Source organism: Hipposideros armiger, unplaced genomic scaffold (assembly GCF_001890085.2).
Source record: "Hipposideros armiger isolate ML-2016 unplaced genomic scaffold, ASM189008v1 scaffold_361, whole genome shotgun sequence".
Taxonomy (NCBI): domain Eukaryota; kingdom Metazoa; phylum Chordata; class Mammalia; order Chiroptera; family Hipposideridae; genus Hipposideros; species Hipposideros armiger.
This window is the reverse complement of record NW_017731711.1, coordinates 2,030,260-2,047,793: the sequence shown is the minus strand read 5'-3', so window position 1 is coordinate 2,047,793 and position 17,534 is coordinate 2,030,260. Positions and strand designations below refer to the sequence as shown.

At 32.6% G+C, this 17,534-nt stretch overlaps 1 protein-coding gene across 8 annotated transcripts in view; it reads left to right on the top strand.

The window, feature by feature from the left end:
* The first annotated feature begins 2,316 nt into the window (after positions 1–2,316).
* The window catches only part of HFM1 (helicase for meiosis 1), an 89,472-nt gene continuing 74,254 nt past the window's right edge, over positions 2,317–17,534 (top strand). For 5 of the 8 annotated variants that reach the window (XM_019661764.1, XM_019661767.1, XM_019661763.1 and 2 more), the window contains exons 1-5: positions 2,317–2,409; positions 6,062–6,174; positions 7,434–7,746; positions 11,717–11,982; positions 12,254–12,301. In XM_019661764.1, coding sequence (XP_019517309.1) covers positions 2,339–2,409; positions 6,062–6,174; positions 7,434–7,746; positions 11,717–11,982; positions 12,254–12,301 — 811 coding nt within the window. In that variant the 5' untranslated portion in view covers positions 2,317–2,338. The remainder of the gene's footprint in view (positions 2,410–6,061; positions 6,175–7,433; positions 7,747–11,716; positions 11,983–12,253; positions 12,302–17,534) is intronic. The other 3 variants (XM_019661765.1, XM_019661766.1, XM_019661769.1) reach the window with 3 other exon arrangements.

Here is a 17,534-nt window from a genome sequence, read left to right as displayed (position 1 = left end):
AAAAAAAATCACATTTTAAAACTGAATATTAAAGGTTTGGGGGTAAAATTTTAAGTTGGTGGAAATTATTTTTTACTTAAGATTATTTTTATAAGCTGATCATTGCTAATACATTTATTCTACAGTGAATTCTTATGGATCATCTACCATGTGCCAGGCACTGTTCTCAGTTATTGGAATACATTAGTGAGCAAAAAGTCCTGGCTGAATCTAGAGAGAGAATGATAAACAACTAAACATATAATGCCAGTTATTAGTGCTGTGAAGAAAAATTATGCACACTATGGGGATGGAGAATTATCAAGGGGTGTTTTCTTTAATAGGGGTGTATCAGCATAAGCATGTGTATATATATATATATATATATATATATATATATATATATATATATATATATATATATAAAATACTTTTATTCTAAACCCAAACCAGTTATGTTCTTTTTTATGCTAGAATTAAAAGTCAAATCATAAGGTTTTTTAAAAAATATTTGCTGTTTATATAGGAGGCTTTTCAGTTAATGAATTATTTTTTTCTGAAACAAATATTTTTAATTTGTAGTTTTATTGTTGTCTTGCAGTTTTCTTTAAAATAAAGATTCAAACACAGACATAGTAGCCTTAAGATTTCTACTTAAATTCTGAGATAGCAAAACCATATAAAAGTAATCTGATGAATTTATAATTTTGCAAACTTTTTGTTATTTAAAATTATGTAGTTCTCCTAAGATTAGAAAGGGAAGGAACATTCTATTTGTTACTTTTTGGATAATATAGAAACATGGTTAGCATTTTCATTTATGCTTTATCAGGGAATTGTTTTCAAGTTCTGAAATTGTTTACTTATTGTAAAGATGTTAAGGACTCCATTAGCATATTTCTGAATGACTTTTTTCTGCCTCCCATCCTGTTATCCCAGGCTTGTTTTGTTCATGTAGTCATGTTGTTTTAGACATTTTTAGAATAATGCATTCTAAAATAATTCGTTTCTATTTTACTGTTTCTTTTGGTTGATGACTAAATGATTAATACATTGAGAAAAATGAAGAGAGCAATTAAGTTAAACAGATGGAAGGGGGGAAAAACACAATAACTAAAATAAATGAAAAACCGAACAACATAAGGTATACACAGATATCCCTCTTGGTAGCATTTTGTCAAGGGGTGCATGTGGAAAAATTGCTCCCTCCCCTACAAACTTGCACATGTGTCTCCCTACATCAGGGAGGACTCAAAATTGGAGGGACATAATCTCATTTGGTAATATAGATTTCTCCACAAGATGGCGCTCGTATAGTTTCTTTGATTTTAGTTTTTATGCTAAAAAGATTTGCAGTGTATTATCTATCACAGAATAAATAGAATTGTGATTCATGTTTTATGATTTATACGTCTGATTCATGTTTTGTTATATAGAATTTTCTATTATGTTTTAGAATTTAGAAAAAAATTGGGATGTGTTCATGTGCAAGGGGAAGAATTACAATGTGAAGGAAGCAATGTGTCTGTAGAAATGGTTCTACTGTCTCCTATAAAATTCGAGACTGTGTTTTGCCCTAGATTTTTTTTACATTCCCAGGTAGCCAGTGCTGAATGTTTTTATCCTTTCGATAACATCTTTGAATGTAAAAATTACCTTTTTAAAATGGAACATAAGCATGTTATATAATATGAATGTAAACATACATATGTATATTAAACTTGTAAATTTTTTTTAAAGTTCATACATGTATAAAAATAGAACATAATAATGAACTCCACATACCTGTTACATAGCTTTAGCAATTATCAACTCATTGCCAATCTTGTTTCATTAATACCCCTTTTCTCCCCTTTTATTTTGAAGCAAGTCCCTTCGCATGTACATAGTATATTTGAGACACACATTCACAATAAAATGCACTATACTAACTAAAAATAATGGTATGAACAAAATATAAAAGCCTAAAAGGAGTGATTAATTCTGTCTTGGGGAAGAGGACAAATTCAGAGAAATCTTTGAAAGAGAAATGACATTTGACCTATGCCGTGAAGGATGGGTAGGAATTTGTTAGGTGGAGAATGGAAGAAAACACATTCTAAACATTGGTGCAGTATGAAGAAAGAGGTACAGTGTGTATATGCATGTGTGAGTAGAGAACAGAGAATAATGTATTTGAATATTGAGGCACTTTGGAGGAAGTTGCAGAAGATGAAGCTGGGAAAGTAGTCTGTGGTTATTCTGGAAAATTTATGATTATAATTTACATATCCAGAAATATTTTTCTGTATCTTTGTACATAAAATATAAACTACTTTTTCTGTATTTTTTAGATTTATGACAAAGTCCAGTTTTTAACATGCTGAAATCAAATGACTCCTTGTTTTCTTCGGATAATTTGTTTTTTGAAAAACCAGATGAAGCTGAAAAGTAAGTCTGCCTTAAAGAATGATAATTCAGTATATTGCTTTAGAATGAGAGAAAAACAGAATGTTTCAGGTATATATTTGGTGAACATGGAATTCAGATATAAAAGAGTAAAGTTTAACATCTTACATGTTATAATTTAAAAAATAGAGTAGATTCTTGGCTATTTGGCTTTCATTTATTTGCATTTCTGTTCAAATTATTTTTGGCTAAGGTAAAGACTGGAAATCATGGTCAAAGAGTAGCTCAGGACACGGAGTACTGATGACACCTTTTGGAAACAGAAAGGGCAGTGTGCCAAAGACCAAGTATGATAGGCACGTTCAACGCAGGCAGGAAGTAGGAGTGGAAACAAAGATGTGACACCAAAGGAAATAAGAATGGAGAATAGATAGCCTGTTAAGTACTGGCTTTTATGGATTTTCACATGTGTATTACTCTGAAGTCAAAGTTTTTTTTTATGTATTCTATTATCCTTTTTAAATGAAACATTGAGTAAATTGTATTATTTATTGCTTCATTTATTCTTTCATTCATTCAAATGTTAATTCAAGTATTGATTGAATGCTGAAAGGGATATAAATAGATTGAAACAGACTTTTACTTCAAAAAAATCTACTTGAGGAGGTTAAACACAAATATTAAAAGTTCATTAATAAATAATGTGACCATGTAATTTATCATCCAGACTGGGACACTTTTGAGAATGAAAGAGTTGCATCCATCTGGCACAACAGGTGTTAATCAGGACTGGCCTGAGCAGATTGGAACATATGTTTGCCCTTGTGACAATGCAAAGTCAAAAAAAAGAGGGCAAAGCAAATGCTAAACACATATTCACGCAATGAAATTTCAGATTTGGAAGAAGACTTGGGCTAAATTGATCAGGTCATGCTTTATGTTAGTGGTGGGGAGACTTCAGGAAGCTTTGAAGGATTTGATAATTCCGATAGAGGGAAAGTGGGCATTTGAAGGCAGAGTGTAACAGCAAGAAAAAAAGAGTGGAGATGGGATAATTCACAGTACTTTAAGGGGATCGTGTATAGAGAAGTTTCTTGGAATAGAATATTCATAAAGGAGAAACAGTGGGACGTAACATTGGAAAAGTAAGCTGAAGATAGATTGTGGTGGAGGTTAAATTCTAGAATAAAGATCTTGGACATGACTCTACATGTGTTAGAAGCCATGGAATTGAATCAGCAAATATTTATTATATAATATCCCTAATTATACAAAGCATTGTGCTTGGTACTATCGATGTAAATGGCAATAAAAACAAGACCCTTAGCTGTTTAAATCCAGATGGGGTAGCAGATCTATCTATCTATCAATCTATCTATCTATCTATCTATCTATCTATCTATCTGCTATCATCTTTCTATTATCTGTCTATAGACATACACATAGACACACAATACAAAGAGGACTGTGATAAATATTATAAGTTCTAATAGTACTTAAAAAGAGGGAAGGGAGAAGAAAATCTTAGGGAACCTGGAAGATTTCATAAAGGTAAGATTTGAGCTGGATTTTGGATGAATATAAGCTCTAGTACCTAGAACAGTGCCTGGCACATAGTACTCAGTAAATAATTGTTGAATGGCTTAATGAGTGAATAAAACAGTTAAACTTCTGTAGTTCGATATGGTTGTAGGGTCAGGTATAGGGGCAAGCCGAGTAAAGGAAATATTTTTGAACAAAGATGAGAAGGGACAGCGCATATTATCTATTTGGTATACAAGTAGTTCACTTTTGTCTGGACTATAAAGCATGTGTAGAAGAGTTAAAACTGTAAGGTGGCCCTGGGCCACTTGGAAGTTCGGCATTATTTGGATACCATGGAAGGATTTTGAATGGAATAATATGATGAAAACAATTCCAAATTAATATGGTAGGAGCGTGTAAAATGTATTAGAGAGAGAAAGCCTTGAGGTAGCGAGGCCAGTTAAGACACTATTCTCAACCAGACATAAGTTGATTAGAGCCTTAATTAGAATAGTGACAGTAGAAATACAAGGAAATGATGAATTCAAGAAACTTGACAAAATGCAATAAGACCTGATAGGTGACTGGATATACTGGATAAACCAGATTATACTATGGTTTGGATTCTGGGTAACTGGGGAAATGATGGCACCTCTGGAAAACAGGGACATCATAAGGAAGATTTGACTTCTTGGGGAGGCTGAGCAGTAGGGCTAGAGGTGTGTTTTTTGTATGATGTTAACATCTTTCTTGAATTTTCTGGCATAGTCTTTGTGCAGAAAAGAGTTAATATAACAGGCCTAAACTGCTATCCTTGAAAAAGCCTTGCAAGATTGGCCTTTGGCTGGAGTCTGACAACTTAGATTTTAGGAAGTTTCCCACCATTAACTGATAAGAGTGGCTCGCTGTTCATAAACTTTTTTATACAAATAATATGGTTTATGCTAAACATCTACTTCTGAGAATCTGGAATTTAGGTATGTGCCACAGAGGGGACACCCACGTTATTTGCCCCCAATAAAAACCCTCGGCATTGAGTCTCTAATGAACTTCCCTCATTGGCAACACTTCACATGTACTGTCACAGCTCGCTGCTGGGGGAAGTAAGCACATCCTGCTTTACTCCCCGAGAAGGGACCTTTGGAAGCTTGTGCCCAGTTTTCCCTGAACTCACCCCATGGTCAATGAATAAGACTATATGCTGAGTCCTATCAGTCATCCTAGGGAATCACTCACCTTGGGGATGGATGACCTTAGGGACCCTCCTGCATAGTCCAGAATTTCAAATGCTTTGGCCTTTTGTCAGTCTGTCAGACAGTGTTAGGTAATACATTGTAGATTTTTTTATTTGGAAAATATAGCAGTAGTAGCTCCCACTTCCAAGAATTTGAAATCATAAATGAAGAAATAAGAAACAAATCATAAAATCCTTGGGACTTGGCATAGGCAGTATATGTGGTGCTTGTCTCAACCTTATTTCCTGTCACCTAACACTTTTTGTTTTAATGAAGAACAAGTCAGCTTTGGTTGGAAAGAAAATATTAAAGCATTCTATGCTAATAGGATCACAGTTGAACGATCCTAAGGAAGGGTAGTTCGTTAACAATGCTAACATGTTGGCAAAAATCTCAATTACTGTAGGTTTACAAAGTGGTTGTCAGTTTCGGTCGGTTTCTTGGATTTTTCTGTGGCATTTAGGTTGTCCTGGACCCAAAGAATATTTGGGTTAGGACATTAACTTGTAATAATGTTTTAGGAATACCCTAGAATATCAGTTATGGTGTCATTTACATTGATGACCCATGAGTTATGAGGTATGTCAAAAGTAATTTGTCACTAGTAATAGTTAAGATGATTTGCTACTTTTTCTTTTTATATTGGAGCATATTTAAGATTCCTATCACAAGCATTTGAGTTGGAGAAAAGGAGATGGAGTTTTAGCCATTATTTAGGTACCATATCTCACAATGCAGTGTCATCAGTCCTATGATACACAAGGAAAAAAAGATCAATAACACTGCTATGTAGGGATAAATCAAAGTTACCACAGAAAGTTCATTTATAGGATGTTTAAAAGTTGGTGATTGAGTGATGTTTAATTAATAAATACATAGTTTCTGATGTTATATCTTTAATAACATATATATTCCCATTTTTCTATTTTATATAGCTATCCAGATAATGAAAAATCATTGGATTGGTTTCTCCCACCTGCTCCATTGTTTTCAGAAATTCCAGATACTCAGGCATTAGAAGAAGAAATAGAAAATCATAAACTGTTAGGTAAATTGTCACATATTTGTTGTGAAGCCAAACCTATGTAGCTCATGCCAATATAAAAAAAATCTAGTAACACATTAAAATATTAATTCTTTTATTATAGTGGAGTAAAATGAAAATTAGAGACTTCTCTTGTTCAAAATAGTGCTCACCAAATCTTAAAATCTAAAAGTTTCCTTCTCTATACATACATACACATATGTATTATATGCACACAATATACTATCACATATACCTTTTCTATTGTTCTGTGAATTTGTTTTCTGTTACCATTAAAACTGTCACTGTTTTTTAGTTTTTGTCTTGCCCTTTACTAAAGGTAGAATCCTCTGCTTTCAGAAACCAGATTCCTGAAATATACTGAGTGAAAAAAATAAGATGCAGGAGATTATATATAGTTTAATATCATCATTTTATAAAGCTAAAAAACAAGCACAGTCAAATAATATATGTTATCTAATGTAATATTGTTGGCAAAATTTTGATTTTTAAATTGAGTGGTAGGTTCATGCACGCTCATTTCATTAAGCTTCATAATTTATATTTTATAAATGCAAATGTGTATTATATATACTCTTATATGTATCAAATAATATGTAGACTACACAGTATATGTATATATCATAGTATATATACATAAATGGTAAGACAAATTTAAGCCCTAATAATGTCTTTAAACTGCTCCCAAACTTCCCAAAGATGCTTGTAAAGTCTCTGTAAAACAAAAAACCTTTAAAATTCTGTCACCTTGATGAAAGCATTCCTTTAATCTTGATTTTAAAGGCAATATTACAAAGTTAAAAGCATTGTATCATGTATTTTAATACTGAATCATTCAGTAACATATGATTGGTCATTGTATTTCTATGTGTAAATTGTTTATATAAATTTTTAAATCTTCATAATTACTTATATAACTATCTCATTTGTAGTAGATAAAATACTTAAATATTACAGTTATGGTTATTTCTGTGGGTCAGGAATTAACATATTTTATAATGTAGGTTTTATATAAATTTCAATTTTAATTTCAATAATTCTTAATTTCTGAGGGCCCTTCAGTGATACCATAAGAGTAACCTATATTTCAAAACCATGTGTGGTATTACAGGTTATCTTGTTATTGTACTAATACTTTTCTTTTGGCTTTAATATTTACCTAGTAATCTTTTTTGAAAATTTTTATTAAAATTTTCCATCATCATTTTAAAATTTTGTTTTCGTGGAAAACATGTAGTAATTAATATATTCTGGTTTTGTAGGTCTGGAAAAGAAGCAAAAAATGTTAACATCGAATTTAAAGATAACTAATGAAAACACAAATTATATTTCATCAACACAAAAATTCCAATTTGCCTTCCCCTCTAATAAGCGTGAAGAAGATGATCTAAATTTAAGAGGGGCAGATAACAATGACTTATCACATGTTTCTGGCAAGCTGACATATGGTTCTTCTCAGAAATTAAAAAATAACATTGGCACTGAGATGGTACCTGAGAAAAATACTCTAGATGATACAAAATTAGTTAATTTTGCAGAAGATAAAAGAGAGAACACATCAGCCTTCCAAAAAAGGTAATTAATTAAATGAAATAAATGACATTCAGTGATAAAGTTGAATATTTATGTATATTTCTGAAACTATAAAATATGGTAGAATCTGAATGAGAAAAACGTTAACAACAAATAGTTGTCTATGTTCCAGACACTGTTAACTTTGGGATTCTAGTCATAGGTTCTTGCCTTCAGAGAGCTTATAATGTAATAGAAGAAAGACTAATAATAAGTAACTATAAATAATAGTATGACAATTATTTTTGATGAAGTATATAGTTAGAGCAGAGGTTCTCAGACTTTTTGTTGTCAGGACCCCTTTACACTTAAAAATTATTAAGGATTCCCAAAGTGCTTTTGTTTATGTGGGTTATTTTTAATATGGTTAAATATCTATATTTAACCATATTAAAAATTAAAACTAAAATATTAAAAAATATTTATTTACTATTTTATTTTTTAAAAATAATAAATGTACTAGTCAATATAAACTATATTAAAGACTAATTGTTTTCTAAAAAAATAATTTAGTGAGGAGTGGCATTGTTTTATGTTTTTGCAAATGTTTTTATCAATAATTTCTAGCGTAATAGACCAGTATATTATGCTAAGTGAAATAAGTCAGACAGAGAAGGACAAATACCATATGATTTCACTTATATGTGGAATCTAAAAAGCAAAATAAACAAAACAGAGACAGAATCATAGATACAGAAAACAAATTAGTAGTTGCCAGATGGGAGGTAGCTTGGGGGGCTGTAAAAGGTGAAGGGATTAAGAAGTACAAATTGGCAGTTATGAAATAGTCATGGGGATGTAAAGTACAACATAGGGAATATAGTCATTAATATTGTAATAACTATGTATGGTGCCATGTAGATGCTAGATTTATCAGGGGGAGCACTTGGTAAGTTACATAAATACCTAACCACTATTCTATACACCTGAAACTAATATAATATTAAATATCAACTGTAATTGAAAATAAAAATAATGATTTTTTAAAAATGAAGACAATCTCTATGAGCTTTCATGGAATGATTTCTGATATATACTTAAGGAAAAAAATGCTAAAAGTGCAAAAAGAACCTACAGTGTGCTACTTACACTGCATATTACAAAAAACGGGATATAAGAAAATACACATTTTGCTGCTAATTTGTGCTAAAAGAAATAAAGGAATGTGAGCCAGAAAAACAAAATTAAAGAAAGGGTCTTGTTATGAATAACAAAAAATGCTTCTATCACTCCTATCACACAGGAAATTCCAAAGGTTTTAGGAGCTCCATGTCAGGAACTGGGAATAAAGACCAAATGTATATTTCCTATCACACCACATGAAGGTTCATTTCTGGACTCTCAATTCCATACCATTGATCAATATGTCATTCCTATGCCTGGCACAAGGGTATATCCCACACTGGCATATCTCACATCTTGATTACTGTAGCTTTGGTAGTAAGGTTTCAAATCAAGAAATGTGAGTCCTCCAACTTTGTTCCTTTTTTCAAGATTGTTTTTGGCTATTCTTGGTTCTTTGCATTTTCATATGAATTTTAGGATAAGCTGGTCAATTTCTGCAAAGAAGCTAGCTGGGATTTTGATAAGGATTGTGTTGAATATGAAAATCAGCATGAGGAGTATTGCTACCTTAACATTAAGTCTTTCAGTCTGTCAACATGGGATATCTTTTCATTTATTTAGGTTTTCTTTATTTCTTTCAGTGATGTTTTCTGGTTTTCAGTGGACAAGTCTTAATACTTATTTGGATAAATTTATTCTTAAGTATTTTATTTTTTCTGATGCTATTATAAATGGAATTTTAAAAGTTATTTTTCAGATTGATTGTTGCAAGTGGATAGAAATACAATTGATTTTTGTATATTGATCTTGTATCTGCAATTTTGCTGATGACTCTGAATTTTATTATTATTCATCTAATAGTTGTGCTTTTTCCAGTAGTGTTTCCACCACTTGGCTGCAGTTATAAAAAAAAGTAAATAGTTAGATTCATCTAGGATTGAGGTTTTTGCAAGGTAAGTATGATAAAAGGATAAAGGGAGGCAGAGTTTAGAATATTGATAAAGAGAGTAGTCGAAAAGATAGATCATGGATTCTAAGTTTATTAAAGGTGAATGAAAAAGTGAAGGGGAAGATGGTTTGGGAGAAAATAAAGAGGTTAATTACAGTTAATTACTTTGACTTCATTGGTACCTTGAGCAAACAAACTAAAAGGATAGGAGTTGTAGTCAGAGAATGATTTATGGAAATGATTGATTTGAGAGGGGGAGTGGTTCTGAATAAGGACAGTGTCTAAGGTGAGAGTGTAGGTAACTGAGATTATGTGAGGGAGAAAGCCACTGGAGATGAATGCCTAAGAAACTGAGAGGGTAGAATTTTGAATGGGTTGTCTACATGAGTGTTGAAGTGACCCAGATGATGGCAGAATTTGGGATTGAGAGGGAAAGATTCCAAAATGACTAGATTGATATATGATATATGCCATGAGTAGGATTATAAGGTGGTATAGGTAGATAGCACAGATACTTTTGTGAGAGAATGGAAAAAATAGTGATGTATATTTGGGGTGAAGAAGACACAAACTCTCAACCCTTAAGTACATTGCATGTGGGAGAGTTAGTAGTTTCCACTGAAGAGGTTTTTAAGGAGCAAGAGTTTTCCAGGGTAAAGTAGTATTTTAGTTAAGACCAGGAAGTAAATATAACAATCAGTGAAATTGTTGAGGACATAGGGAAATTTGTGGAGTGGGAGTTTCAGCAGACCTAGGAAGAATCGAGGTCTAGAGAATTAAGGTAATGAGCATGTGGATAAAATTTTTGCAGTTTGGAAAAGTTATTTCAAACCCTAACTCACTTTAAAGTTACACAGCTAGGAAGTACAGGAGCTTTGAATTTATACCCAGGTTTGCCTGATTCCAAAGTCTATGCTTCTAACCTATATCACAAGATATAGCAAGGATCTTCCTATGGCATAAGTGTTTCTTTGCCTTCATTACCATTTCATAATGGGATTCTACTGTATTATGTAAGACTACCATCTATTTTTGAATTTGCTATCTTCAAAGATAGAACTGCTGGCATTGGAGGATGCAGCTCTACAGTTTGCTCTAAAATATATTTCTCTCTAGTGTTTTGAAAGACTGGTTGTTTCTTATATGAAACATGTCATTAAGATTAATAGTAGAAATAATTTAGAAAGTATTCTGTATTTTTATAATACTTGTATGGGTCAATTCCTTACAGAATTCTGTAAGACTGATACCTGCTGTCATCCCCATTAGTTATTTTATAAGATTCGAGTGTTGCATTAGGAACTTTTTTGGTCACTTTATCCCTTAGGGCTATTGTGAACAAATTAGTTTAATGGATTGTCTTTTGATCAGTCTTAATATAATAAATTACAATCATAAAGATGACATATCTGTGTTTTCCAGAACTTTGTAAAGAAGTAGTTCTTATACTAAAATGATTACTGAATAGTGTTTGGGAAGTTGGCATTGATTACTGATAAGAGGCCTCAGTACCTGTCCACATGGGTCTCTCCATAGGGTTGCTTGCGTGTTCTCATAATATACTAGTGGCTAGCACCCTCAGAGTGAGTGATCCAAGAGACCATGTGGAAGCGTCAGTGTCTTTTATGTCCTAGACTTGGAACTATACACTTGTACTTCCACAGTACTCTACTAGTTACACAGGCTAGTCCTGATTTGAAATAGGAGACTACAGAAAAGTATAAATACCAGGAGATGAGGATCATTGGGGCTATCACAGAGGCTGGCTGCCACAAACGGATTTATCTGAGTTTTAGGAGAGTGAAAAGAACAATATAGTGGTAAATTTAGGAGAATGATTAGGTTTTGTGTTTGAATAAACCATAATCTGTAAGTATTTTTAAAGGGACCAATTTTATGTTCGTTTTTCACATTCTAAGCAACTGTTACAAGTGCAAACATGTTTTTTTCTTTTTGCAGAGTATTTAAAATATCTGACAATACACATGGGAGTGCTTATTCTGATGGCAGTGCAAACTTGGATTCTCATGTTGGCTCAGTGAAAATTGTCCAAACAGAAATGAATAAAGGGAAATCATGGAAATACAGCAATAGTAAGCAGAAACCCCAATATTCAGATATTAACATGTTTACAGAAAGCGACCCTTTTTCTGCTTCTGAACTCAGAGAAGACATATTCAAAGCACCATGTTTTTCAGTTGCATCCCAGCCTCATGAAGTTCAAGGTAATTCCTTGCTTTTTCATTTGGTTTTATAAAAGTACAAATTAGTCTGTGTTTCTTAGCATAGGGAAGAATATAAAAATATACTAAATTTGAGTAGGTTATCTCTCTATGCTACTTCTACTCTTCTTTATCATATTGCATTAATTTTTAAACTGTGATATATTTTTAACTGTACCATCAATAAAGTTATGCAAATTTTATTGAATCAGTTTTTATGGTAAAGGTTAAAAAACATCCATATAAGTTTGTAAGATTTTTTTTTTTATTTTAGGGGTAACAGAAAATGAGTTAGATTCCTTGAAGGCTGTCACAGAAATCCGTATCCTTTAAAATATTTTACTACAGCAGCTTTATATTTGAAATCATAATTTTTAAACACTTTTTTTCATTGTGTCTCTGTTTACTTTGGTTGACAAAGAAAAAGAGGGAAAAGTAAATCTTTTGGGTCATATAAGAGACCCAATGTGCTATGGTGCTAAGATGGTGGTATTCTAAGTGTGGTCTGCAGTCTGGTGCCAGTTTGTGAACTGTTTGTTACCAGTCTGACAAGATAAGTACAGAAATGCATTTGTATTATTGGCTGAACTTGGAGCATATTTACTTACAAAATGATACAGATAATTTCTTATACTTTGGGTAAGGGCAATATATTGGGATAAACATGAGTAGAGTAAATGAATGAGAATAGGATATACTGTGGATTGGGGACAAATCCAGTACTTTTTGAAAGAACCTAATTTGCAGTTTATACCTGTAACCTGATTTACATCTTCACACTTTTAGTCTCCACACTTTTAGTGTTAATATTTTGAGTACATATGTGTGTTCTGGAGGTAACATCCTCTTTGCTTCTTTGATAACTTGTGTTATGTCTATAAAAGTGTACTTAATTATATTTTATTATAATTCATTAGCTGTTTTTGTGACTATTTCCCTAAGACCTATGGACTCTATGAAGGCAAAGACCATGCCTTATTTATCTTCCTATCCAAATACATTGAAAGACGTTAAAGTAACAATGTTTTTGCAAGAGTATCCTTGAGCAAGGGTGAGGGTAAAAAAAATGTGGAATATGTTTGGAAAGAGCAACCATTCCAGTTTGGCTGAAATGAAACTTATGATTAAGGGAGCAGTAGGAAATAATATTGGATAAGTTATCTTAGTATCAGATCATTTAATGCCATGAATACCAAGGTCAAGAGTTCTTGTTTTTATTTTTAATAAATTTATTAAGCAATGAGGAGAAACCATAAAGTATTTTTGACCAGGTCGTTACATTATCAAAATTATGCTTTAGGATTAGAGAATTAGTGACTCAAAAGCTGGAGAAGGCACTTAGAATCCATAAAAGTTATGGTCTACTTGGCAAAACAAGAAAGTGAATCCAGATTTGGGGCAGTTAAGCTAGAGAAATCTAGGGGATAGCAATTCCAATCCTGGGTACTCATAGATTGAGGTAATTCTGAAGTATGGTTAGAAAATATTTGCCTGACCACTATGAAAAGTTACATCCAGTGCAGATAACTGAACTACATTAGAATGGTGGAGGGGTAATATAAGAGGGTTATATATGAGGAAATAACTTCAGACATAGCCAGCCTTTAGTGCTGTTCAGCACGCTGTCTCAATCTTAACTCTGCTTCCTTCTCTCTGTTGATCCAAATAGGGTGGGAGCATAGGAAATATTATAGGTAAGCAGTAAATATTTAAAGCTAGTTTCATTATCTGTATGATGGGTAATTCTTCTTATCCCTTACTTGAACTTGCCATAATATGGCAGTAACTTCGGAAGAGATTTAAAGATTTTCATGCTGTATTAGCACAGTGGAAGTGATTCTATTGTTTAGGTCTCTTTGTTAGTTAAGATAGCTGCCAACTCTTGTGTCCATTGTATTGTTCAAAAAGTTCATTTGCTGTCAAACTCCCTGAACTGCTACCCTTTATTGTTTCCAAGTATATATATAAATTGAAGTGGAATACTGAATTCTATGCATGATAATTTGAGAGTTTGAGGATCACTTGGACATAACTTCTTTTCTTTTTCTTTTTTTTATTATTAGTTTTAGGTGTAAAGGACATAACTTATTTTCTGATTCTCTTTCAATATTTTACTGTATTTGAATCCTCAGGATAATAGAGAAGTTTGGTCATATTGATGCTGCCATAATACTCTTTGTCATTTTCAATTCTGAATATATTTTCCCACCTAATAACATATAATTGCAGTGACACTGCTGAGAGTTTGTGGAATGAAAGGAAAAAACTGATATCAAGTGTTGATAGTGATAATAAACAATGTTAGTAGTTGAGTTTTCTCATGAGCTAGAAAACTGATTCTATATCCACTCCGAATCAGAGAGTCATTTTTTTGTGAATGTAAACTGATGTAGAACTACCTAATGAGAGAAAAACCAGCATGATAGCTCACTTGTGGGCTTGTTACAAATAAATATTTTATAGGAAGAGACGTATTTTGGAGGAAAAATTAGATTCCTTCAAAAGCTGATGGATTGACAAACTCTAAATTTCATTTTTGTTTTGACACAAATATTCTGACACTCCGCAAAACTGAAAATAAAATGAAGATCTGTAAATTATCTGTTTGATTTAATGAATGCCAACCTATATTAATTGGGTGCTTACTGTGTTGCAGCCACTATTCAGGTATTTAGGATATGTCAGTTAAGAAAACAGACAATGAATCATTGTCCTTGAGGAGTTAATTAACATTCCTGGGAGAGAGGATAGATCTGAGCAATTGTAACAGTATATAAATAAGTCATATAGTATTTTAGAAGAGATGAGTAATACGGAAAAAGAAAAAAGTAGAGCAAAGGTGATTAACTTGGGAATGCTAGGATTGGGGGCCCAGGATTAGAATTAAATACAGTAATTGGGGTAGGTCTTCTTGAGAAAGTGAGATGTAAACAACTGAAAGAAGTGAAAAAAACCAAAGAAATATGGAAGGAAGAATAGTCTGGACAGAGGGAAGGCCTTTCAGCTGGAACATGGCTGATATAGTTTTTTGTTTTAGTTTCAGGTGTACAAAGCAATGTATTAGTTAGATATTTACATCCCTCACAGAGTGATAACCACCCCCATATACTACCCCTCTGACATTGTATATAGCTGTTACAATACCATTGACTATATTCCCTATGCTGTACTCCACATCCCATGTATGTGTGTCAGCGGAGGGCTGGGGGTTGTATTGGGTTGTCGGAAAAGTCATCATGTATTTTTTCTATGTTTTTCGTTGCATAAATGTGTCATGACTTTTCCAACAACCCAATAATATATATTATATATATATATTAATTATAGTTGACATTCAATATTATTCAACTTCAGCTTCAGGTGTATAGCACAGTAGTCAGATATCTACACAGCCTATGAAGCAACCTCCCTAATAAGTCCAGTGTCCCTCTGGCACCCTACATAATCTTTACAGCGTTATTGATTACATTCCCCAAACTAGTTCATATCCCTATGACTATATTGTGACTACTAATTTATACTTTCTAATCCCTTTACCTTTTCCCCCATCCTCAACCCCTTCCCATCTAGCAACCATCAGTTTTGTTTTTCCTTGTATCTCTGATTCTATTTCTGTTTTGTTTGTTCATTTATTCTGTTCTTTAGACTCTGCATATAAGTGAGATCATATGGTATTTGTCTTTCTCCGTCTGAATTATTTCACTTAGCATAATATTATCTAGGTCCATCCATGTTGTTGCAAAGTAAGATTTCTTTCTTTTTTATAGCCGAGTATTACTCCATTATCTAAATGTACCATAGTTTCTTTATCCAATCATCTGTCAGTGGGCATTTCAGTTATTTTCATATCTTGTCTATTGTGAATAGTGCTGCAATAAACATAGGAGTGCATATATTTTTTTGAATTAGTGTTTTAGATTTATTTGAATTGATACCCAGGAGTGAAATTGAAGAACAGAAAAGACTTCAGTGTAAGTAGAGATGAGTCAGAGGCCAGAGTAGTAGGACATGGGGTCAGAAACACAAAGGTGGAGGTGGGGAGGCAAGATCATTTTGGGCCTTGTAGCCATACACTTTGAGAGAAAGAAGGTCAATTTGAGCAGAGAAGTAATACACTCTGATTTAACTTTTAACAGCAATGCTTATCACAATCCAGTAATTTTTGTATATCTTCATAAAAATATAATTGCTTAAATGACTGTGTATTTGTATTCTCCAATATATTATCTGTCTTATATCTCCTAATAGGTGATAACAGCTTCAATTATAGGAACTCATTTTCTTATTTATTTACAGCTTCCCACAGCTTTCTGACTTTAGTAATGTATTCTGTATATGCTGTTTAATAAATGTAGTTGATAAATGTGACTCAGTATTAAGAACGATAGTATGTAAGTACATATATACCCCAAACTGGCAAGAGACTCTCACCTTGGAAAGGGGGGAGTTAGTTTATTTTTCATATCTATTAATATTTTTGAGCTTTCCTACAGAGGAAGGACAATTTAAGTCCTTATCAAGCCAATATGCTGATAATTGCAACTAAATCCACCACTTAGAGCAACCAGATTATCAAAAACAAAGGATTCAGGGTTAAGTGACCAGAAACACACATAAGCTAATGAAAACATAATCAACAGTTAAAAAGTGAAATTTGGGGTTTTAAAAAAGATAAAAATCAAATAGTCTAGTCAAGGTGAATAAGAAGAAACACTACTCTGGAAAAAAACTACATGCTTAGTTCTGATATACTTGGATATATCTCTTCCATCAGATTTAATTGTCCAATTATAACCTTGTTTTCCCATAAGTACTTCACAGGTTCTTTTCAGAATATGGAATGTGATGGGGGATTGGAATAATTTCTGTTAACCACCCTTCCTCCCCCTGCTTTATTGAGGTATAATTGACAAAATTATATTCAAAGTGTTCAGTGTGATAATTTGATACATGTATACATTATCAAAGGTTCCACCATCAAGTTAGCTAACACATTCATTGCCTCACATATTTACCTTTTTTTCTTCTGAGAACACTTACGTTGTACTCTCTGAGCAAATTTCAGTTTTAAAATACAGTATTAAAACTCTAGTCACCATGTTGTACATTAGATCTTCAGAACTTATTTTATAGCTGAAAGTTATATTTTATTTTACCAGCCTCTCTTTCTCACACACCCTTAGCTCCTGGCAACCATCATTTATTCTGTTTTCTGTTTCTATGAGTTGGACACTTAAAAAAAAAAAAAGATTCTACTTTCCAAGTAATATTATGCAGTATTTGTCTTTCTCTCTCTGGCCTAATTCACTTTGCATAATGCTCTCCAGATTGATCCATGTTGTTGCAAAAGGCATAAATTTCCTTTTGAAAAACTGAATAATATTCCGTTCTGCTGATACATATCGATTGGAGATATAGATAGATAGATAGATTGATTGATAGATATAGATATAGATAGATATTCTCGCATCTTCTTTATCCATTCGTCTCTTGATAGACACTTGGGTTGTTTCCATACCTTGGCTATTGTGAATAATAATGCAATAAATATGGAA